The sequence below is a fragment of the Trichosurus vulpecula genome, chromosome 7 (genome assembly GCF_011100635.1).
Source record: "Trichosurus vulpecula isolate mTriVul1 chromosome 7, mTriVul1.pri, whole genome shotgun sequence".
NCBI classification, from domain to species: Eukaryota; Metazoa; Chordata; class Mammalia; order Diprotodontia; family Phalangeridae; genus Trichosurus; species Trichosurus vulpecula.
This window is the reverse complement of record NC_050579.1, coordinates 243,858,628-243,884,390: the sequence shown is the minus strand read 5'-3', so window position 1 is coordinate 243,884,390 and position 25,763 is coordinate 243,858,628. Positions and strand designations below refer to the sequence as shown.

The following is a 25,763-nucleotide window of genomic DNA, read 5'->3' as shown; positions in this document are numbered from 1 at the left end:
TTCCTCATGTTTGGTGATCTCCCAGTCTGGTCCAACAGAACCTTCCAGTTGACCCTCCAGACTCTCCTGGGCTAGAAATCTGCCACACTCTGCCTTCTGGTAGATTCTACCTCTCAAATTTGATCAGATTTACTGTTTAAGAGATATGTGAAAGAATTTGTGAGAGAGTTCTGATATGTCCCTGCTTTCATTCTGCTTTGTCTCTGTTTCTCAATCCATTATACTCTAACTTATCAGATTAGGAACATCAGAGTGAATGTCCATGTATTTTATTAACAGTATCAAAGAACATAAGAAACAGCAGATCAATACTGAAATAAGGTATGGCACACTGTAATATGACTGGCACTCAAGGTGGATTTTTTGTGCTTTCTTCCTACTACCCCTCACAGATGGTCTGAAGAGGTACTGAAGGAAGAGACTGAGACATAAATTCTAGGTAGACATTTGCTCAATGTTGTATTCTGAAGAAAGAGGCATTAGAAGGAGATGTAGCCTGAACTTCATCTGACTTATGAAACAGATATGCTGGTTTGCCTGATTAGTGTTCTACCTTGAAAGCTCTTTCTAGTCCTTTCCTCAAACTAGAACTTCTTATCCACTTTTCACCCTGTTTCCTGGTTCATGAACTATCCTCAAAGAAATTTCAGTTCCTCTTGAATTCCCCTGCTTGAGATGAGAAGGTCAGTGCTCATCTCACGCTTCTTGAGGAGCTCAGAAGGGGAAGAAGGAAGCTCAGAGAAACATAGAGTCCTGCTTGGTTTCTACTATATGGTCTCTTGGTGGAAGTTCACCTCAAGACCAATATCCCTGAAGTCTTGAGTAACTCAGAGTACCTAACTTCATACACACACCCCAGCCAAGTACATTTTCATGACATCTCTGTGGTGGTAGTGGTGATCTAATCCAGGTTCCATTTAGTTTACAAGGAAGGTTTCTTGGGAGGTGGTGAAGGGGAGGAGGATTACTGGGAAACGACAGTAATGGAAAAAAGGAAGCTTCAAATAAAATATGTTTAAAGCAAAATAGAATGAGATTAGACAAGATGGTCTCTCGGTCCCATCCCACTCAAAATCTGTGATTCATGGTGATCTCAGAGCCAGATTATATGCTTTCTTACTGTCTCCCCTCTTTGGTATTTCAGCTCCCACATGACCACATTTTGTTTCATCCTTTCAAAACCAAAGATCATTCATTCTCTTTGGTAGAGAAAACAGAAGCACAATACAGATGGATTACTTCACATTCTCAGTTTTCTCTGTTCCATCTGCCCCTAGGTGTGGCTCTATCCCTTCAATTCTGCTTCCTCAATATCTCACACATCTATCCCTTTCTTCATTCTCACAACCTCTACCCTATTTCAGGCCCTTATGATCCCTAACCTGGACAAGTGAAATCATATCTGACCTGGGCTTCCCGCTCCCAGTCTCTCCTCTCTGATCTATCCCCCACACAGTTGCCAAAATAACCATAATAAAGCATAATTTTGACACTGTCAAGGACAAAATGCTAAATGTTCCATCTCATCTTTAAAGTCCTCCATGATAGACAACATGGGATAGTCAGCAGGGCACTAGACCTGAAGTCAAGGAGATGTGAGTTCAAATCCAGCTCAAATAAGCACTTGCTATGTGCCCTTGGGCAAGTCACTTAATTTCTATTTGCCTCAGTTTCCTCATCTACCAAATGAGAAAGGTTTGATTCAATGGCCTCTAAGGTCCTTTCCAGTTTTAAATCTAGGATCCTACCATTCCTACCTTGCTTTTCAGACTTATGTCTTGTGGCTCACTTTCAGGAATGTCCTGTTTCAGTCAAATCGACCTGCTCTCTGCTATTGTCCATATTTTATATTGTACCCCCTACCACAAGTATATTTGATCTTTCAAGAACCTTTTGTTCCATGTCTGGCATGTATTTTTTTATTATAATGTTATCCTCCTGCCCTAGGAGGGGGCCAGGGAAATACAGATATCTTGCCCCCAGTTCTCCCCATCTCTCTCTCTCTAGTCTAGATTTTGTTTCTCACCTATATGGAACTTCTAATTCTCCACTGCTCCGGATCCTTCCCAGCTCCCAAACTCTGTACTTTTTAAGTATCCAACCCACTTTTCTCTCTGTCTCTCTGTCTGTCTCTCTGTCTGTCTCTCTCTGTTTGTTAGGGTGGTAACCCAAACTGATATTCCTTCAGTCCTTTCCACCAAATGTTGGTTGCACAAAAGACTAATAAATAGCAAATAGTGAATAAAACCACTTATCCAAGAACACATCAGACAGAAATCAAAGAAGGTGTCTGATTAGAATATGACATAAAATACACAAGAGTAAATGAACTCTTGATCTAGTAGTGAATTAAGTTTAGAAATAAAATGATGAATAAGCAAACAGTCTCATTTAGAAGAGGTTTATTCTTAGCAATCTCTAGAATTTCAAGCAAGTCCAAACACAAGATAGGGCTGACCTTCCATGCATTCTTACCATTCCAAAGTCTTTCCTCATTAACACCCTGGAGTTTCCTCTGTCCATGGTTCTCTCTGAATAATGCCTCTAACGTCTCTGAAGTGGATTGAGATAAGTCCATGAACCATGTGGGCATCTTGGTACTTACCATTTTTGTGTCAACCAAGAGCCAAAAGAGGAACAAAAAGATAATATTTACATAGCACTTTGCAAACTTTAAATCTGTATATGCTTTGATTATGATATCTTCTCATCACATAAAGTCTCTCCAACTGATACAGTGGATTATTTTAGCCCAAATGTAGAACTTTCCATTTATTTCTGTTAAATTAAATTTCATTCCAATCAATTCTTCCATCATTATGACCTGTCAATGACTTTTCAGATCCTTGCTCTGTCACTCAGTATGTTAACTATGTCTCCCAGTTTCAAGTTATTTGAAATTTTACTTTGCATGCCTTCTATGTCTTAATCCAATGCATGATAAAAATGTTGAATAGCACAGGACTGAGGACAGCTGCTTAGCATACTCTACTAGAGAACTTCCTCCAATTAGGACTAATCTTTGGACCCCTGAGATTCAACTGTTTCCAAATGCAGCTAACAGCGTTATCATCTAATCCACATCTGCCCATCTTCTCCCCAATGGTAACACTTAAGACATTGTCAGATTCTTTGCTGCAATCCAGGATTAATATATATATATATATACAATATTCTCCTGATCCATTAGTTCAATTATAGGGTCAAAAAAGGAAAGCTTTTCTGACTTGACTTGTTTTTGATGAGGTGTGGATGGCCTTAATACTTTCACTCTTCCTTTTTAAAATGCTCACAAACCATAACTTTTAGAATGTGTTTTAAAGTTTTTCTGGGGTCTAAAGCAAAATTCAGTGGAACATAGATTGCAGACTTGTCCATCTTCCTTTTTAAAAAAATATTAGGACATTTGTCCTCCTCCATTTTGTGGGACCCACCACAGTAGTGAAGAGTTTCACTGATCTATGCTAGCAGCTCAGCTTCAGCACCCTAACATTTGGCTACTGCCCATGCAAGACATGACCTCTGGGGACTCTTCCTTCCCTGAGATTCTATGATTTCTGTGACCATTTTTTTCCTTCACCAGAGCAACATTGAAGCATTAGAACAGACCCCACAAAAGGAACCTCTGCCTGGGAACTAATGATGGGCTTCATTCCTAATGCTAATTGGCTCTCTCAACTCTGAGGTTGCCCAATCCTGGGGCAAAAAAGAGTCTGTAAATTCTTAGTCTGGGAGATTGGGGGGCGGTAGTTCCCATGAAATGAATACCATCTTGACTGTTATATCACTCTGGGTCCTTTAGCCTCATCTTATCTCCAGTATGGTGTGTGTCTTGCTCCTCCAGAGAATCTGGACAGAGGTTCTGGTTGTGACCCTGCTGGTGCTAAATTCCCAGGTGGCTGAAGGCACTCATGTGCCAGGTAAGTACGGAGGAGGAGCTCCCCAGAGAGCCCTGGTGGGGCCCAAGGGGAGCACTTTTTTTCTCTAGACCAAGACCAAAAGGACAGGATTGTCCTCAGATTGATAGGTAGTAGGCAAACCTGGTCTTTGGGTGCCCCTCCCTACTAACATTTCCATTGGCCCTCCTTCCTTTCCCCCTTTTCCTCAGGGTTCAGGGACTTGATGCAGCCCTGCTGCAAGAGTTGAGGCTCCAGGCAGTTGATCAATAAGCAGTTATGAAGCAGCTACTGTCTGCCGGGCACTGTGCTAATGCTAAGGATAGAAAGAAAGGCAAAAGGCAGTTCCTATTCCCGAGAAGCTCACAGTCTAATGGGAGAGACAATAAGCAAACAACTCCATACCACCAGATATGTACAGGATAAATTGGACATAATCAAGAGAGGGAAGGGACTAACATTAAGAGGGATCAGGAAAGGCTTCCTGTGAAGGTGGGATTTGAGCTGATCCTTGAAGTCAGCCAGGGAAGTAAGAAGGCAGGGGTGAGGAAGAAGAAATTTTTAAGCATGGGAGACAGCCAGAGAGGGCCCAGAGTGGGGAGATGTAGAAATGAATGGGGGGAATAACAAGAAGGCCAATGTCAGTGGATAGCAGAGTGCTGGGGGCCTGATAACATAGAGCGTAAGAAGGCTGGAAAAGTGGGAGGGGGCCAGATTGTGAAGGGTCTTGAAAACCAAGTAGAGGATTTTATCTCTGATCCTGAAGGTGATAGGGAGTCACTGAAGCTTTTAAAATAGGGGACGACATGGTCAGAGCTGCCAAGACCTCCCCCCACCATCTAACCTTTTCTGTCCAGGTAACAACTTCACAGAGTCTGCCTAAGCTGCTGAAAAGGATTCAATTATAATGTTATTGTGGGAGCAAGGGGCAGACTTTCCTAGATTAATTGCCAAGGTGTGATTTCAAGGCCATAAGTGAAGGTGGAGTATTTGGAACCACCCTTGGTTTTTCATGAATAGCATCGTGGTGGAGTAGGGGAAGATCTCCCCATCCAATCCTCGGAGTCAGGTTAGAGGCAGATACCGGGCTGCAGAGACCAAAGAGATTGAACCAGATTAGTTTTTCTCTAACTTCATGTTCCCTTGTTAATGGGCTAAAAAAAGATGTGTAGGCCTAATGATTCCCAATCCCCCACTCCCCTGGATCAGGCAGGGCTTGTTCTTTCTACCCCATCCCCCCCATCTGCCACCATCATCTCTGGTTTCCACACCACTGCTGCTCTCCCTGAAGCCCTGGTCTGAAATAAGGGGTCTCTACCATTACCCAGCAGGAGTGTGAGACCCTTTGCCCTGGACAGGGATGGACCCCTCTGGTATAGGACAAAATCTTTCAGAGCGTGTAAGTATTATAGGGGAGCATATAAAAGTCACTCTGGGACCCTCCATTTTATTTTCCCTCCACCCTGGCCTGGCATCTGACATGGCCAATCATAGTCTCTTTGGGATCCTGACATGCTCTAGAGCCATCCTCCAGGAATCTGACCCATGTTTGAGCTTTATCACCTGTACTGCCTCTGGGGGGAGAGTATGCCATATGTAACCCCCATTCTCCAGAGGCCTTCTAGAGATAGTCTGTTAGGGCCTGAGCAAAGGAAACCTAAGGGAGTGGGATCTCCCAGTCCTAACAGAGTGATGGCTGCTTACCCCAGCTGACAACTCCAGGATCATCCTGGTATTAGCCATGGGTATACTGAGCAGGTGATGCCCGCATGTGGACAATCATCCAAACCACACAGTATTTAAGAAGCCTCCCAGATAGAAGTTAGTCAAACTTTTATTAAGCTCTTATTATGTGCCAGGCATTGTGTTAACTGTGGGGGATACAAAGTAAGTTAGAATTCCCTGGGGATGACAACATGAAAACAACTATGTTTAAACAAGTTATATTCAGGAAACTTTGGAATGAACCAACAGAGGAAAGGCCCTAGAATGAAGGGCTGAAAAATGCCTTCTGTAGAAGATGAAATTTTAGTTGGGACTTGAAGGAAGCCAGGGAAGCCATGAATCAGGGATGAGCAGGGAGAGCATTCATGACAGGTGGGACAGCGAGAGGAAACGCCCAGAGCTATGTAACTAGGTATTGCTATGAAGAGACTGGTTTTGTGTTATTGGCTCTGTTTATATAATGTATGTTTGTATGTTTGATTAAAGTGAGATTGTAAACCCAGTGGATCACAGAATATGTGAGTATGAGAGGGGGGAGTAAGAAGAAAGCAGTCTGAAAAGGTAGGAGGAGCCAATATGTGAAGGGCCTTGAAGACCTAACAGCATTTTCAAATTTGATGCTGGAGGTGATAGGGAACCACTAGAGTTTATTGGGCAGGTGGGTGAGATGGTCAGATCTGTACTTTAGGAATGAGGGATAGACTCGAGTGGGGAAAGACTGGAGACAGGCACACTCAGGAGCAAGGTATTAGACTAGTGTAGGGTAAAGGTAGTGAGGGCCTGCATCAGGGCCATGACAGGGTCAGAGGAGAAAATATGATATATTCAAGATGCTACAAAGGTAAAATTGGCAAGTTATGGAGCAGATTCAATATGTGTAATGAGAGGGGGGATAACACTGAGATTGTTAGCTGAGGTGACTAAGATGGTGGTAGCTTACCATAATAGTGAGAAAAATCCACATCTGTGGGAGAATGACCACAGAAAATGTCAAGCACAAGGAGGAACTAAAGGGCTGTCGATAGCCTTTGGCTTGGGCTGAGGTTTCCTGTGGGCAAAAGTGGAAAAGAAGGCTAGAAAGAAAAATGGGAACCGAGGTAGAAAAGGCCTTGATTTCTAGGCTAAAGAAGTTTTTCTTTATCTAAATGACAATGGAGAGTCATGGCATGAGCTGGGGGCTTTGGAAAAGAGAAGATTTTAAGCCACAGAGATAAGTTGGGAGGTCCCTGCAGATGCTGAAACATGACACAGCATGCCTTACATCTGGAGCTGGGCAGAGAGCCATCTTGTAGATTGTTGTCCTGGTAGGAAGGACTGAGCTGAGTAGGGCAGTCAAAGGTGTGGAGATGGACTCAAGGTGTCAGGGAAGCAAAGAGGGGTCAGAGGCTCCAGATGTGTTGAAGATTCAGAAGTATGATATCAGGAATTTGTTTGTTTGAATACATTTTCTCCCTTTTAGATGCTGCATTTACAAAGAGGACAGGCAGATGTCTAAGAAACCAGGAGGCTAAAGATGTTTGAGGTCATTCCAAGGGGCCCATGTCTAATCTGACTCACTTGAATTGGTGACCACATTGATGTCATTCTGATCCCCAATATGTGACTAAAGTTTTTTTCCATTTCCCCATTTCCCCTTTTCCCCTTTTACTTTTCTGAAGGAGATTTTTACCTGTGGGTAATTCCTTCAATCTGTCTCCTCATCTTCACAAAATCCCAGGATTTGCACCTTGGAGATCATCTAGGCCAACTCTCATTTTATTGATGACGAAACTGAGGGCCTCAATTTAGTGACTTAGCCAAGACAACACAGTAGTAATTAGCAGGGTAATGTCGTTAGCATGGTAATCTGCAGTATTAGTGTGGGTGAGGATATTTGAGGATTAAAGGCCTTTAAGTTGGGTGATTGGAGAAGCTGGAGAAGAGAGGAAACATTGGAAAGAAGAATCAGTAAGGTTTTCTGACTTGTCTGTGGGAGGTGAGGGAAAGAGAGATACCTGTTCCAAATGACTCCAGGTTTTCTAGATCTGGTGTGAGGCAGAAGGGTGGTGCCATTAATAGAAATCAGAAAGTCAGGAGGAAGATTTGATTTCAAGAACAAGATGATGACCTTTACATTTTTAGTTTGAGGTGCTTGGGAACATCCAGATGGAGATATTTGACAGGGAGTTGGAAACATAAAAAGTGGGACTATAAGAAAGGGTGGACCAAGATCAAGATTTAAGAGGCATCTGTAGAGAGCAAGAAATGAAGAAGCGGGAGTGAATAGATTTCTTTTTTTAAATTGAATATGTTGAATTTTTTAAGGATAATTTATTTATTTTTAGATAAACTGTTGTTTTCTACACTAATTTGCTTATAGTATCAGCTTTTATATCTAAATCATGTACCCATTTGGATTTTATTTTGGTAAACAGTATCAGACATTGGTCTATGCCCAGTTTCTGCCATACTATTTTCCAGTTTTCCCAGCAGTTTTTTCAAATACTGAGTTCTTATTCCAGAAGCTGGGGTCTTTGGGTTTATCAAACACTAGATTACTATATTCATTGACTACTGTGTTTTGTGTACCTAACCCATTCCAGTGATCTACCCCTCTGTTTCTTAGCCAGTACCAAGCAGTTTTGATGATTGCTGCTTTACAATTTAATACAATTTAAGAGCTGGTATGGCTAGACCACATTCCCTAGTACCATATTTCCCCATGTATAAGACACACCTTAGTTTTGGGCCCCCGAAATTTGAAAAAAAAATGTATTACATAAAATTATCGAACTCAAGTTTTATTCATCTGCCCATAGTTTCAGGCATCTTTTGGGCAAGTCTGGTGCGTATACACATGCTTAGTCCATTCCAGTTCCTGAACCTGAAGCACCAGTTGTGTCCTCCTTTGAAATCAGTAACTTCTTTTTCATCAGCAATTCTTCTTGCCTCATGCTGAACCATCTTTGTGGACACAGGAATTCCAATTGCTCTTTGCTCTTTGATCCATATCTTCAATTCCCTTTCTGAATCAGGCCATTTTGCTGACTTGTCTCTCATTGCCTTCTTCTTCTGTGGCATTTTCAGTAAGGTTTCTTCTTCCCATAGCCAGTCTCGGATTGTTTTCTTAGTTGGAGGAGGACCAAACTTACTTTCAGCAGCACAATTTCCATTCACTTTTGCAAACTGGATCACTTTTAACTTAAATTCAGCACAGTACAAAAATCTTTTCTGAGTCATTTCTGGGCGGGACATGGCAAAACATAACCTAATATACCTGTAACAAATACGAAACAATGAGAGCAAAGACAACAAGTGCAAAAAAGCAGGAAATGCAAGTAAAAAAATCTATAACCACTGTATAAGATGCACCCAGTTTTTAGACCCTAAATTTTTCCAAAAAAGAGTGCATCTTATACATGGGGAAATAAGGCTTTTCTTTTCATTAATTGTCTTGATATTCTGGACATTTTGTTCTTCCAGATGAATTTTGTTATTATTTTTTCTAGATCTATAACATTTTTTTGATAGTTTGATTGGTATGCAACAGAATAAATAAATTAACTTAGGTAGAATTGTCATTTTTATCATATTAGCTCAGCCTACCCATAAGCAATGGATGTTTTTCCAGTTATTTAAATTTGACTTAATGTCTGTGAAAAGTATTTTGTAATTTTGTTCATACAGTTAGTGGGTTTGTTTTGGCCAGCAGACTCCTCAATACTTTAGAATGTCTACAGTAACTTTATATGGAATTTTTCTTTCTATCTCTTGGTGTTGGACTTTGTTCCTAATATATAGAAATGCAGAGGATTCGTGTGAGTTTATTTTATATCCTGCAAGTTTAGCAAGTGCTAAAATTTTTATTATTTCAAGTAGTTTTGTACTTGATTCTCTAGGATTCTCCAAGTATACCATCATATCATCTGTAGTGCAATAACTTAGTTTCTTTGCCTATTCTAATTCCTTCAATTTTGTTTTCTTCTCTTATTGCTAAAGCTAACATTTCTAGTACCATATTGAATAATAGGGGTGATAATGGACATTCTTGTTTCACCCCCAATCTTATTGGGAATGCATCTAGCTTATCCCCATTACATAAAATGTTTGCTCATGGTTTTAGGTAGATGCTACTTATAATTTTAAAGAAGCCTCCATTTATTCCTATGCTTTCTAGTGTTTTTAATAGGAATCGGTGTTGTATTTTGTCAAAAGCTTTTTTTGCATCTATTGAAATAATCGTATATTTTATCTTAGTTTTGTTGTGGATATGATCAGTTATGCTGAAATTTTTCCTAATTTTGAACCAGCCCTACATTTCTGGTATACATCCTACCTGATCAAAGTGTATTATCCTTGAGATTAGTTGCTGTACTCTTTTTGCTAATTTTTATTTAAAATTTTTGCATCTACATTCATTAGGGAAATTAGTCTATAGTTTACTTTCTCTGTTTTGACTCCTCCTGCTTTAGGTATCAGCACCATATTTGTATCATAAAAAGACTTTGGTAAATTCCTTCTTCACCCACTTTCCAAAATAGTTTATATGTAGTTTGGAAATTAATTGTTCTTTAAATGTTTAATAGAATTCACTTGTTAATCCATCTGGCCCTGGACATTTTTTTTTCCTAGGGAGTTCATTGATGGCTTGTTCAGTTTCTTTCTCTGAGATGGGGTTATTTAACTATTTTATTTCTTCTTCTGTCAATCTGGACAATTTATATTTTTATAAATATTCATCCATTTCACTAAGATTGTCAAATTTATTGGCACACAGTTTGGCAAAATAGTTTCTAATTATTGTTTTAATTTCCTCTTCATTGATGATGAATTCACCCTTTTAATTTTTGATACTGGTAATTTGCTTTTCTTCCTTTTTTAAAATCAAATTAACCAAAGGTTTATCTATTTTATTGTTTTTTTAAATAAAAGCAGATTTTTGCTTTATTTTTTAATTCAATAATTTTATTAATTTCAATTTTATCAATCTCTCCTTTGGTTTTCAGGATTTTTAATTTCGTATTTAATTGAGGATTTTTAAATTGTTCTTTTATTTAGCTTTTTCAATTGCATGCCCAATCATTGATCTATTATTTCTCTATTTTATTCATATAAACATTCAGAGTTATAAAATTTCCCCTAAGAACAACCTTTGCTGCATTCCTAAAGTTTTGGTTATGTTTTCTCATTGTTGTCATTCTCTTGAATGAAGTTATAGATTGTTTCTGTGATTTGTTGTTTTACCTACTCATTCTTTAGGATTAGGTTATTTAGTTTCCCATTAATTTTTAGTGTTTCTTTCCATGTCCCTTTATAACATCTAATTTTTATTGTATCATGATCTGAAAGGGATGTCTTTAATATCTCTGCCTTTCTGCAGTGGATTGTGAGGTTTTTATGCCCTAGTACATGGTCAATTTTTGTGTCTATGCCATGTACCACTGAGAGAAAGGTATATACCTGTTTCTCCCCATTCGTTTTTCTCCAGAGGTCAATCATATCTACCTTTTCTAAAATTCTATTCACTTCCTTTACTTCTTTCTTATTTGTTTTGAGACTAGTTTTATCAAATTCAGAGAAGGGGAGGTAGAGTTCCACCATTAGTAAGGTTTTGCTCTCTGTTTCTTCCTGTACCTCCCCTAACTTTTCCTCCAAGAATTTGGATGCTATACCACTTGGTGCATACATTTAGTAATGATATTACTTCATTGTCTATGGTGCCTTTTATCAAGGTATAGTTTCCTTCCTTATCTCTTTTAATTTGATCTATTTTTGCTTTTTCTTTGTCTGACATTAGTATTGCTACACTGCTTTATTTACTTCAGATGAAGCATAATATATTCTTATCCAGTCTTTTACTTTTGCCCTGTATGCATCCCCCTGTTTCAAATATGTTTGTTATAAAGAACATACTGTGAGAATATGGTTTTTAATTCATTCTGCTATCTGCTTTCATTTTTTGGTAGAGTTCATACTATTCACATTCACAGTTATGAATACTATCTGTGTTTTTCTCTCCATCCTATTTCCTTGTATTGTAATTAAGGTGGGACTTTTTTTTTTTTACTGTTTTCTCTTTCTTTGGGAATGCTAAAGTAATCAATTGCCTTTGATTAAGCCTTGCTAGGTTCAAAGCCCCAGGCTCACACCCTTTTGCTGATTAGGTGTGAACACTTCAGGCCCTAAAAAGAGTATATAAACTCAGAGGTTAGTGTTTTGTTGGGGTGCTCTCACTCACTGGAAGAGTGTTGGTGTGGAGACTCTGGGCAGCTGTTAAGAGCACCTCTCCCCACCCTGGCTTTGGAAAAACCCAGATGTTGGTGCTTCTCTGTTAACTATGTATTGCTATGGGTAGACTGGTTCGTGTTATTTGCTCTGTTTGTATAGTGTATGTTTGATTAAAATGAGATTGTAAACTCCTTAAAGTTGTTTTCCTTAGAACAGCAGATCAAAGAACCTGTACTGGCAGCCTTCCTGTGTGCTGGTGTTGTTGATCTTTCATCTCCACAGCAGCTGCTAGCCAAATTGTTGTTATGTTCCCCCACCCCACTGTTTATGCTTTTAATTTTTTCCTTCTCCATTTCCTCCTCAAAAGAGTTTTGGTTTTGACCACTGCCTGCCTCAATCTTTCCTCCCTTCAATCAGCCCCCACTGCCATTTTCTTTCCTTTTTCTCTTACTACTTCTTCCCTCCCTTCTGACCACTTCCTCCCTTTTTTACTTTTTCCCCTCCTACTGCCTGTAGGGCAAGTTAGATTTCTCTACCTGAGTATATTATTTCCTCCTTGATCCAAATATGATGAGAGTAAAGTTCAAACAATGCTACCTACCTCCTTTCTCTCCCTCTACTATAATATGTTTGTGTGCCTCTTCATGTGATGTAATTTATCCTTTCCACCTTTTCCTTTCCTCTTCTCCCATTATAATCCCCTTGAACCACTTAATTAGGTTGTTTTTACCATTACATCAGTTAATTTATACCCACACCCTCTGTCTTTGTATGTCCCTTTAAAAAGTTGTAATAAAGATACAATTCTCAAGATTTACAAGTATCATCTTCACGTGTAAAGATGTAAACTGTTTGCAATTCTGAATAACATTTTTTTGTGCTTACATTTTTATGCCTCCTTCAGTCTTGTATTTGAACATGAAATTTTCCATTGAACTCTGGTCTTTTCATCAGGAGGGTCTGGAAATCCCTTATTTCATTGAATGTCCATCTCCACCCCTGAAAGATTATGATCAATTTTGCTGGGTAGTTGATCCATGGTTGTAATCCAAGCTCCTTTGCTTTACAGAATATCATATTCCAAGCCCTCAGATCTTTTAGTGTAGAAGCTGAAAGGTCCTGCATGATCCTGACTGCAGCTCCATGATATTTGAATTGTTTCTTTCTGGTTGCTTGCAGCATTTTCTCCTTGATCTGATAATTCTGGAATTTGGCTACAATATTCGTTGGAGTTTTCAATTTGGGATCTCATTCAGGAGGTGATCGATGGATTTTTTGATGACTATTTTACCCTCTGGTTCTATGGATTTGGGAACAGTTTTCCTTGGTGATTTTTTGAAAGATGCTGTCCAGACTCTTTTTCATCACAGTTTTCTGGGAGACCAATAATTCTTAAATTATCTCTCCTGGATCTATTTTCCAGGTCACTTCTTTTTCGAATTAGATATTTTACATTTTCTTCTAGTTTTTCATTCATTTGATTTTGTTTGACTGATTCTTGATGCCTCCTAGAGTCATTAGCTTCTACTTGCCCACTTCTAATTTTTAACAAATTGTTTTCTTCAGTTAGCTTTTGTCCCTCCTTTTCCATTTAGCCAATTTCGTGTTTTAAGGAGTTGCTTTCCTTAGTCAAGTTTTGTACCTCCTTATCCATTTGGCCAATTTTACTTTTTAAGGAGTTCTTTTCTTCAGTGATTTTTCTTTCCATTTTCTCAATTTTATTTTTAAAGGTACTGTTCAATTTTTCTTCTAACACTCTAATTTGACTTTTAAAATCCTTCTTGAACTCTTCCAGGATGGTTTTTGGACTTCGGACCAGTTCTTATTCCCCTTTGAGGTTTCAGATGTGGGTATATTATCAGTGCTGTTCTCTTCTGAATTACTATTTGGTCTTCCCTGTCTCCATAGTAAGAATCTATGGTCTTTGCTGTTCTAAATTGCTTTTTGCTCATTGTGATTGCCTTTTTCTTGGCTTTTAAAGTGGATCTCTGCTTCTGGGGCACAGAGGGCTCTGTCTTACCCTTCTTGTGCTGGGGGCTAGGGGCTTGGTTACTGGCTTTGTGTGCTGGGGCCTCAGGTTCTGGCTGTTGGACATTGTATAATGTTGTACCTTTCCTGGCACTGAGCTGGAGGTGGTGGTGGTGGCTGGTGTGTGCCAAAGCCAGGTGAGGTCTTTCTGCATTTCCCTAAGGTTACACTGAAATGTACAGGGTGAAGTATGGGGGAGAGGTGGTCTGGCCACTGGAGGTCTCCTCCTCCCCAGGGGCTGCACTAGAGCATGGGTAGGCTCAGCTGCTGGTGGATGCTTGTCCACAGTGCAAGTGGTGGTTCTCTGTGCTGGTGTCTGCCAATTCCCCTGACCATGTGAAAGCATTCAGGGGTGGGGGGAGAGTGGAGTTCTGGTGCTGGCACTTGCCAGCTCCACCACCCTGGGGCTCAGGATGCCTTGCTGGTTTGCTGAGGTGTGGCTTGCTGCTGGATACCTCCCATGCTGTACTGCTACAGCAAGATGGACCTTTCCTGTTAACCCCTCTAGTCTCACGATCTGGAAAACTCCTGAACCAGGCCTTTCTGATGCCTCTACTGTGCCAGGATTTTTCCTTGGGTGGTATTTCCTGAGGTGGATCAGTAAAGGAGAGTGAGAGTGACTTACTGCTTACTCTGCCATCTTGGCTCCCAGAAGTCCCCCTCCTTGTGAAGAGATTACTGAGATAGAGAGTATTGAGGAGGATGATACAGCATAGTGATTTTGGCCATGAATAGGTTTAATCATTGAGAAGAGGAAGAGGAAGTTGGAGGACTTGGCTCAGGAGACAGGCAGGTAGTAGTTGGAAAAATAAGAAAATGAATTGGCATACAAATACAGAAATAAAGACAATCCCCACTATGAAGAAACATGCATTCTTTTTTAAAAATGAATTTGTTTTTAGTTTACAACATTCAGTTCCACAAGCTTTTGAGTTCCAAATTTACTCCCCCTCCATCTCCTTCACCTTCTCCCCCTCCCCAAGATGGCATGCAATCCAATATAGCATCATTCATTCTCTAGTTTTTTTAAGGATCATTCATTCATTCATTCAAGAGTAGTGTTATAAACCTTCTGTGAGGTGTCACAGAAGTCTAGGGAAGGGAGGATTTCAAGGAGGTGACCATCAGTGTCAAAAGCAGCAGTGAAAAAGGGTGAGTTTCAGGGGAAATTATTATCATTTGGGGAAGGAGGTAGATAGAGGGATCACTGCCCATAATGTTTTAACAATCATATTGCTTCTCAAACATAAAATTATGTTCTGGCGGAACTCTGGGGCCCTGCCCTCTTGATTGGTAACTAAACCCTTAGTGCTGTTGTTGTTCAGACATTTCAGTCATGTTTGATTCTTTGTGACTCTCTTTCGGGTTTTCTTTGCAAAGAACTAGAAGGGTTTGCCATTTCTTTCCAAGTTCATTTTGCAGATGAGGAAACTGAGGCAAACAAGGTTAAGTGACTTGTCCAGGGTTACACAACTAAGAAGTGTCTGTGGCTCTATTTGAACCCAGGTCTTCCTGATTCCAAGACTAGGGGTCTCTCCACAGTGCCACCTAGTTGCTGAAGAACCATTATTACTATTTCAGAAAAGGTCCTGTCAGGCTTCATTTCATTCCCTTCCCTGCAGCAACTTCCTCTACAAACTCTTTGCCAGCCTCTTCATAGAGATGCACCTATTATTTCCTCACAGCTCTCCACCCACCCACCATCCGAAAGGAAAATCTGGATCCAAGAGTTGTGATAAAATCTACTTTTCCATTTTTTCTGCATGAGCTTTGTCCATCTACTGCCCTGTGGCCTCACATACCACTTTCAGCCCAAGTGGCCAGCCCCCTGGCCACCACCACCCTATATTCTTCCCACCCAGGCCCATTAGAATGCAGGCTCCTTGAGTAGGCCAAGCTAATGTAATAAAAATGACAATTTTACTTAAATTAATTTACTTATTTAGTGCCACATCAATAAAACTACCAAAAGATTCTTTTATAGAGCTAGAAAAAATAATAACAAAATATATCTGGAAGAACAAAAGATCCAGAATATCAAGGGAATTGATGAAAAGAAATGCTAGGGAATGTGGCCTAGCCATATGAGATCTTAAATTGTATTATAAAGCAGCAATCATCAAAACTTCTTGGTATTGGCTAAGAAAAGAGTGAAAGATCAGTGGAATAGGTTAGGTACACAAGACACGGTAGTCAATGAATATAGTAATCTACTGTTTGATAAACCCAAAGACTCCAGTTTCTGGGATAAGAACTCGTTATTTGACAAAAACTGCTGGAAAAACTGGAAAATAGTATGGAAGAAACTGGGCATAGACCAATATCTTAAACTGCATACTCAAATAAAGTCAAAATGTGTTCACAATTTAGATATAAAGACTGATACTATAAGCAATCTGGGAGAGCAAGGAATAGTTTACCTGTCAGATTTATGCAGAACAGAAGAATTTATGACCAAGAAAGAGACAGAGAATATTATGAAATGAAGAATGGATAATTTTGATTACATTAAATTAAAAAGGTTTTGTACAAATGAAGCCAATGCAACCATGATTTTGAGGGAAGCAGAAACTTGGGAAAGAACTTTTACAACCAGTGTCTCTGATAAAGGCCTTATTGCTAAAATAGAGAGAGAACTGAGTCAGATTTATAAGAATACAGGTCATTCCCCAATTGATAAATGTGCAAAGGATATGAACAGGAAATTTTCAGAGTAAGAAATTAAAGATATCTATTGTCATATGAAAAATGCTCTAAATCACTATTGATTAGAGAAATGCAAATCAAATCAACTCTTAGGTACCATATCACACCTGAAAGATTGGCTAACGTGACAAAAGCAGGAAAATTATAAAGGCCATAAAAGATGTGGGAAAATTGGAACATTGTTGGTGGAATTATGAACTGAACCAAGCATTCTGGAGAGCAATTTGGAACTATAGCCCCCAAAGGGCTGTAAAAATATGCTGACCCTTTGATCCAGAAATACCACTGCTCGGGCTGTATCCCAAAAAGATCATACAAATGGGAAAAGGACCCACATTGACAAAAATATTTATAGCAGCTCTTTTTGTGGTGTCAAAGAATTAGAAATTAAGGGGATGCCCATCAACTGGGGAATGATTGAACATGTTGTGGTATATGAATGTAATGGAATACTGTTGTGCTATAAGTAATGATGAACAGGTAGCCTTCATAAAAACCTGGAAAGACTTGTATGAACTCATGCTGAATGAAGTGAGCACAACCAGGAGAATATTGTACACAGTAACAGATAAATTGTGCAATAACTAACTTTGACAGACTTGACTCTTCTCAGCAATGTAAGGTTCTAAAACAACTCCAAAAGACTCATGGTACAAAATGCTATCCACATCCAGAGAAAGATTTACGGAGTCTGAATGTAGATTGAAGCAAGCTATTTGCTCTCTCTTTTTTGTTTTGTTTCTTCTTTCTTGTGGTTCATTCCATTAATTATAATTCTTCTTTGCAACCTGACTAATGTGAAAATATCTTTAACGTGAATGTATATGTAGAGCCTATATTTGATTGCAAGCTGTCTTAGGGAGGAGGGGAGGAAAGAGGAGGAGGGAGAGAAAATTTGGAAGTCAAAAGCTTTTGGCACTGAATGTTGTAAACTAAAAATAAATAAATTAATTAAAAATATAATGCATGCTCCTTCATAGTGGGGATTGTCTTTATTTTTGTATTTGTATCCCAATGCTTAGCACATAGTTGGATATTAATAAATGTTTTTCATTTGTTTGTTCAAGAGTAGTATTATAAAACTAGATTACTCAGTTTTAACTGAGAGGACTTTGGATACAGATGAATATTTAGAGAGATTTGTCTGTAAAAGGAACTAGGGAAATAGGACATAAGCTAGTGAGGTTCAAGAGAAGTTAAAGACAGTTCCATATACTCAATAACTGTCTATATTTCAGTACTCATACTCAAATGGATCTATGACCTCATTGATTCAAAAGTCCCTTCCAGGGCACAGATATCAAGTCATCCATGCCTACCCATTCTATGTGACTCTTGTCCATATTCATTTCCATATGGAGTCCACCCATTTTCATAGTAGTCATCCTAACTATCTCCGGACATTGGGGGGATACCTGCGCATCTCACTGTTTGTCATCTGTCATCCTTTTTCCTTGCCATGTATGTAGCACCTCAACTTCCTGTTACACATTTCCTTGACGATTTTTGACCCCTTTTCCCTCTTTGGAATGTTCATAAATTTCAACATGTTTATATCCACTACATGCCTTGACAGTGCCTTCTGTGTGATAGTCATGCTAAATTCTTCAGAGGCAGTCATAATCCCTGTCTTACTGCCATATCAAAATACCAGGAGAATGTTGGTATTATAAAGAAGAGCCTTTGCTTTCATGGAAAGCTTGGTGTCAGTAGGATTTTCTGGCTGAAATCTAAGCCATATTCTTCCTTCCAATTAACTTTGTGTCCAACTTTTCATCCATATGTAAGTCTATCCTACATGGATATACTCATGGACAAGCTCTATGGAATGTCTATCCAAGCGGATGCTGAAATCTGTGCAATAGATATTCTTCATTCTCTTGGTCTTTCCAGTTTGAATGAATGGACCAAACTACTTTGAGTGATTACAAGTTTCTTCCAGAAGTTTCTCCAATATTCCAGGTCTTCTTGGAGTCAGCACAATGTAATCCACAAGGACAAATGTCTGGGAAACCTCGCTGTCCATTGGGAATTCTTCTTTGACCTGGACTATGCATAGGATCTCCTTCATTGCAATAGTCAATATCTCTGATTAATATCAATTCAGGATTTTCACTATCAAGGGTAGTGCAACCATGTAAAACTTTGACCCTAAATCACAGTCCTGGATGTGCTTAACATGGAGGTAAAATGACTGCAAAGAGAACGAAGACAGGAAAAGCAGCTGGATTCTCAGGTGTTTGTAGAAGATACTTGTCTAGAAATGACACAATTGAGAGACTATCAAGGGACCAGTATTCAGGGGATCTGAAGGACAGAAATTTTTCGACCTTAATGATACCAAAAGGAAAAGTGTCTACTGGCTTATATGCGCATTCTTTCACCTATTTAAAAATTCTTTATGAATGTTGTCTCTAAATGAAGTAGAGAATCTTTGATAAGAATATTAGTAGGGAACAAGCAGGCTTTCACAAGAGGGATTCTGCAATGGACCACATCTTTACCATTTTAAAATTAACTAAAAGATTTTTAGAACATAAGATCCCAACATACTTATTGCTTGCTAATTATAAGAAAGTCTTTGATTCCATAGTTATTCAACATTCCCTGAAAGATAGAAAAACAGAAATAACCCCATTTAATACTCCTTTGATCATAACCATTCAGTGAGGCAGAAAAAGTTTAATATTAATATTAATAATTTACGCTTATATGAAAAATAGGCTAGCCTTACAAACCATACAGGAAAGTCTGAAAGGGATGAAAATGCCCATTGTTCAGATTCTTTTTTTAAAATTCAATTTATTTAATATATTTAGTTTTCAGCATTGATTTTCACAAGAGTTTGAATTACGAATTTTCTCCCCATTTCTACCCCCCCACCCACCCCAAGATGGCATATATTCTGGTTGCCCCGTTCCCCAGTCAGCCCTCCCTTCTGTCACCCCACTCCCCTCCCATCCCCTTTTCCCTTCCTTTCTTGTAGGGCAAGATAAATTTCTATGCCCCGTTGCCTGTGTTTCTTATTTCCTAGTTGCATGCAAAACTGTTTTTTTTTTTTGTTTTTGAGCATCTGTTTTTAAAACTTTGAGTTCCAAATTCTCTCCCCTCTTCCCTCCCCACCCACCCTCCATAAGAAGGCAAGCAATTCAACATAGGCCACATGTGTATCATTATGTAAAACCCTTCCACAATACTCATGTTGTGAAAGACTCACTATATTTTGCTCCTTCCTAACCTATTCCCCTTCACTGAACTTTCTTCCTTGACCCTGTCCCTTTTCAAAAGTGTTTGTTTTTAGTTACCTCCTCCCCCTATCTGCCCTCCCTTCTATCATTCCCCCATTTTTTATCTTCTTCCTCCTTTCCTGTGGGGTAAGATACCCAATTGAGTATGTATGGTATTTCCTCCTCAGGTCAAATCTGATGAGAGCAAGATTCACTCATTCCCCCTCACCTGCCTCCTCTTCCCTTCCTACAGAACTGCTTTTTCTTGTCACTTTTATGTGAAATAATTTACCCCATTCTATCTCTCCTTTTCTCCCTCTCTCAATATACTCCTCTCTCATCCCTTAATTTGATTTGTTTTTAGATATCATCCCTTCATATTCAACTCACCCTGTACCCTCTGTCTATATCTATCTATCTATCTATCTATCTATCTATCTATCTATCTATCTATCTATACACATACATATATACATACATACACACCCATATATATATAATATATATATATATATGCATATTCCCTTCAGCTCCTGTAATATTGAGGTCTCCTGAATCATACACATCATCTTTCCATGTAGGAATGTAAACAAAACAGTTCAACTTTAGTAAGTCCCTTGCGATTTCTTTTTCTTGTTCTTTTTCTTGATTACCTTTTCATGCTTCTCTTGATTCTTGTGTTTGAAAGTCAAATTTTCTATTCAGCTCCGGTCTTTTCACTGAGAAAGCTTGAAAGTCCTCAATTTTATTGAAAATCCATATTTTGCATGGAGCATGATACTCAGTTTTGCTGGGTAGGTGATTCTTGGTTTTAATCCCAGCTCCATTGACCTCCGCAATATCATATTCCAAGCCCTTCGGTCCCTTAATGTGGAAGCTCCTAGATCCTGCGTTATCCTGATTGTTTTTCCACAATACTCAAATTGTTTCTTTCTCGCTGTTTGCAGTATTTTCTCCTTGATCTGGAGCTCTGGAATTTGGCGACAATATTCCTAGGAGATTTCTTTTTGGGATCTATTTGAGGAGGTAATCTGTGGATTCTTTCAATTTCCATTTTACCCTCTGGCTCTAGAATATCACGGCAGTTCTCCTTGATAATTTCTTGAAAGATGATATCTAGGCTCTTTTTTTGATCATGGCTTTCAGGTAGTCCAATAATTTTTAAATTATCTCTCCTGGATCTATTTTCCAGGTCAGTGGTTTTTCCAAGGAGATATTTCACAGTCTTCCACTTTTCATTCCTTTGGTTCTGTTTTATAATATCCTGATTTCTCATCAAGTCACTAGCTTCCACTTGCTCCAATCTAATTTTTAAGATAGTATTTTCTTCAGTGGTCTTTTGGACCTCCTTTTCCATTTGGCTAATTCTGCCTTTCAAGGCATTCTTCTCCTCATTGGCTTTTTGGACCCCTTTTGCCATTTGAGTTATTCTATTTTTTAAGGTGTTGTTTTCTTCAGTATATTTTTCTGTATTTTTTTTTGGTCTCCTTTAGCAAGTCATTGACTCGTTTTTCATGGTTTTCTCGCATCCTTCTCATTTCTCTTCCCAATTTTTCCTCTACTTCTCTAACTTGCTTTTCCAAATCCTTTTGGAGCTCTTCCATGGCCTGGGACCAGTTCATGTTTTTCTTGGAAGCTTTTGATGTAGGCTCTTTGACTTTGTTGACTTCTTCTGGCTGTATATTTTGGTCTTCTTTGTCACCAAAGAAAGATTCCAAAGTCTGAGACTGAATCTGAGTGCGGTTTTGCTGCCTGGCCATGTTCCCAGCCAACTTTCTTGACCCTTGAGTTTTTTGTCGGGGTATGACTCCTCGTAGAGTAAAGAGTACTTTGTTCCAAGCTTGAGAGGATGCACTGTTGTTTTCAGAGTTATTTCTATACAGCCAGCTCTGCCACACCAGCACTCCTCCTTCCCCAAGAACCGCCAACCCAGAACTGACTCAAATCTTAAGCAGGCTCTGCACTCCTGCTCTGATCTGCCACTTTATTCCTCCCACCAGGTGGGCCTGAGGCCAGAAGCAACTGCAGCTGTGGTTCTGTAGCTGCACCACTTCTGCTGCCCCTGGGGTGGTGGCTGAACCATGAACTCCTTCACTCTGTCCCTGCCACTTTTCCCACTAACCTTCTCTGTTGTCTTTGGTGTTTGTGGGTTGAGAAGTCTGGTAACTGCCACAGCTTACTGATTCAGGGCGCTAGGGCCTGTTCCGCCCGGCTCCTGGTCTGGTTGGTTCTGCTGCGGCCCATGCTGTGCTCCGCTCCCCTCTGCTCCCCTCCGCTCCCAGCTTCGTGCAGGATAGACCTTACCCAGAGACCATCTAGGCTGTCCTGGGCTGGAACCTGCTTCCCTTTGCTATTTTGTGGGTTCTGCAGTTCTAGAATTTGTTCAGAGCCATTTTTATAGGTTTTTGGAGGGATGTGGTAGGGAGCTCACGCAAGTCCCTGCTTTCCAGCCGCCGTCTTGGCTCCACCCCTATTGTTCAGATTCTAATTCTAATTAATTAAGATTCTAATTAACCCATCACTGTGCCTATGTGGAGGAGGCTCCGCAGATGGATAATGAATTGGACCCAAAATTGAAAAGAGGAATGAAGTTGGTTGGATTGCCTTTGGGAAATGGTTCAGTGTCTCTAACACTTCCAAAAGGCTCCCAGTTCAAAGACTATTTTTTTTAGCCCAAATGTTTTCTCTGCTTCAGAATCTCAGAAGACTACATCCCCTGGGGCACCAACGTTGTAATTGTCCAAAAGGAAACTAGTCAGTTGTGACATTTTTCCCGTATTAACCTACCCTTATGAATGATAGTAAGCAAGATCATGGAGCAAAGGTATGATTGGAAAGAAAGATGGATAAATCCCATTGGTAATCTCAGAATGTCCAAAGACCTACAGTCATTCCTCCAACATGGGGCAGTGGGCCTTCTATATAGGATCTATGGAAAAATCAGGCAAAATGAGCAAGTATGCCTAGGTTATGCTCTGTGCTGATAGATGGAAGACTGACTGGGATGAGATCATATCTGCATCAGAAAATCAAACTTTTATTGATATGGGATCAATCAAATTGCTTTGCATATACAATCCTCTGATCTTCACCACAAGTCTATGAAACACTTACTGCCACTTTTATTGGCTCCATTTTAGTGACAAGTGATTAGTACAAGATTTTAGCACAGCTGGGATTGGAACCCCTGTGTTCTGACTACAGAGAAAGTAAGGTCCAAAGCAAAGAAGTAAGAAGACTACAGAGAAAGTAAGGTCTAAAGGAAAGAAGTAAGAGTTCTGGCTTCAAGGATTGACCTCTCCTTTACTATTTTAGTCATTTCTGGCAAGTCACATCACTTTTATGGGCCACAGGGTGCCCTTTTGTAAAACAAGGAGGCGGATGGCTGCTAATTTGCCTTCCAGCATCTATGATCTAATTATTTTAAAATTGGTGGGTTTTCACCAATCTGCCACAAAGAAATGCAACCTCCCATTCCTCAACACTCTCTCTCTCTCTCTCTCTCTCTCTCTCTCTCTCTCTCTCTCTCTCTCTCTAACTCATTCTCCCTTCAAAGTTCAGCTTGTGATCATTTCCTGCAAGAGACCTTTCAAAACCAGAAAAAGTGAATTGTAGATGAAACTGGACTCCTCTTACATGATGCTTGTTTTTTTAAAAGTATATGTTAAATTTAACATGATGGAATGTAAACCCTCCTGCTTGTTTGTCTCTGTCCCTTTTTGAAAATTTTTCTGCTCTTTTCTCTGTATTTTAAAAATGTTTCATTGATGCTCTTTTCTTTCTTTTTTTGCATCGTTGTCACTACCATCAATCACATAGACCTAAACCAAACACTTCCCCACCCCCACAATTAGGAGCCTTGTGTCAGTGGGCTGTGACAGAAATGTCTATCTCATCCCCCACCTCGGGTCCATCACCTCTTTGCCAAGAGACAGGAAACGCTTCAGTCTGTGTCTCCTGGAGCCTTAATTGCTCATTGCATTGACCTGAGGTCTGAAGTCTTTAAGGCTGTTTTCCTTCACATTATTGTTTTCATTGTGGAAATTGGTCTCCTTGCTCTGCTCACTTCACTCTGCATTAGTTCAACAGTGTTTCCTGGGATTCATTGGATCTGTCCCTTTCATCACTTCTTACAGAACAAAGACATACTTTTACTCTCTTATGACAGAATTTATACAGTTATTTCTCACATAATGACACCCACTTTTTCTCCAGGTCTCTGGTACAACAAAAAGTGCTGCTTTGTGTATAAACACACACAAGCATACACACATATCTCACATACTCATTTGTATATATATATATATATATGTATATATATATTTGTGCATATATGTATGTGTGTGTATCTCACCTGTGTGTCTTCTATCTTTGACTTCCTTTGAGGTATATGCCTAGAATTGTTATTTCTGCCTCAGGGGAGGATATATAGTTTACTATTTTTTGGGTTAAATTATAAATTTCCTTCTTTCTTCTGAAAAATATATTTTTAATCAGAAAAAAATTGCCTTTTGTACCTCCCAAACCCATATGTCCCCCTCTCAAATGGAGAGAAAAAAACCCCACCGCCTATTGTAAACATGTGTAGGCAAACAAAACAAATTTTTGTATTGGTCATTTTGAAAAAAAATTCACATTATGCACTGTGAGTCCTCTTGATCAGGGATGGGTAGAATGTTTCATCATTAATCCTCTGGAATCATGGCTGGTTATTATAGTGATCAGAGCTCCTCAGTCTTTCAAAGCTGTTTATCTTTAGCATATTACTGCTGTATAAATTCTTCTTCTGGTTACTTTCACTTTATTCTGCATCAATTCACACCATCAGTGTGTCGATAAACAAAAAGTCAATAAACTTTTATTAAGCACCTACTACAAACCAGGCTTTGTACTAAGGATTGTGGATGCAAAAGCAGAGAAAAGATAAAACCTAGCCTGGGTGACTGAAGGATAGCGGTGCCTTTATTAGTAGTAATTTGGATGTTCAGTAAAAAGAGGCACTGGAAGCATTCCTACAAAGAAAATCAGATGTAAGCAGAATATTTACTTTGCAAAAATACTTCACTAGACCTTAGCTAATTAGCCTACATATTTTTCCTTCCTTTCTCATCCAGACTCCTACAAAAAGTGTTTGCACACACTGTCGACACTTCTCTCCCTCACTCCTCAATCCTTTGCTGTCTGGTTTCCCACCTCATTACTCACTTGAGACTGCTCTCTCCAAAGTGACCAAGAACATATCTCTTAATTGCCAAAGCCGATGGTCTTTTCTCAGTCTTCATCCTTCATGAGCTTTCTGCTGAATTTGACCTTATCAGCCTCTTTCAGCTCCTGGGAACTCGCTCCTCTCTTGATTTTTGTGTCTCTGCTCTCTCACCTGTCTGGTCACTTTCTCAGTCCCCTTTGCAGATTTATCATCCGCATCATATGCCCTAAATGGGGGTGTTTCCTACATCTCTGTCCTGGGCCCTCTTCTCTCCTGTCTCCTCTCAGTGACTTCATCAGCTGCCATAGAGTTAATTCCCATCTCTGTTCAGATGACTCCTAGATCTGTGTTTCCTGCTTCAGTCTCTGTCTAGCATCATCCGCTGCCTCCTGGATATTTCAAGCTGGATGTCTTTAAGCTCTCTTCAACATATGCTGAAAACGGAGCTCATTGCCTTCTCCTGAAACCCATACCTCTTTCAAACTTCTCTATTCCTAATGAACATATTACAGTTCTTCTAGTCTCATGTTTCAAGAGCTTGTATTTATCTTCAGTTCCTCACTCTGCCTCTCTGCCTCTCTGCCTCTCCCCACCTCCAAGTCACTACCATAACGCCCCTTATATGTGGCAGGTGAAAAATGAAATGACCGAGGAAACAAAAGTTTGAGCTTTTGAGCATACCGATTTAGTAAGCAATGTATGCCAATTACTTAACAAATAGGGATCAGACCTCCTCACCTCGGGTTTGGATGCAAATATACTAGGAGA

The 25,763-nt window shown here is 39.6% G+C and overlaps 1 protein-coding gene across 1 annotated transcript in view; it reads left to right on the top strand.

Annotated features, from left to right (window-relative positions):
• Positions 1-3,760: 3,760 nt before the first annotated feature.
• LOC118857183 (H-2 class II histocompatibility antigen, E-S beta chain-like) overlaps positions 3,761-25,763 on the top strand; it is a 28,643-nt gene continuing 6,640 nt past the window's right edge. The window contains exon 1 of the mRNA XM_036767832.1: positions 3,761-3,920. Within this exon, the coding sequence (XP_036623727.1) occupies positions 3,821-3,920 (100 nt within the window). The 5' untranslated portion in view covers positions 3,761-3,820. The remainder of the gene's footprint in view (positions 3,921-25,763) is intronic.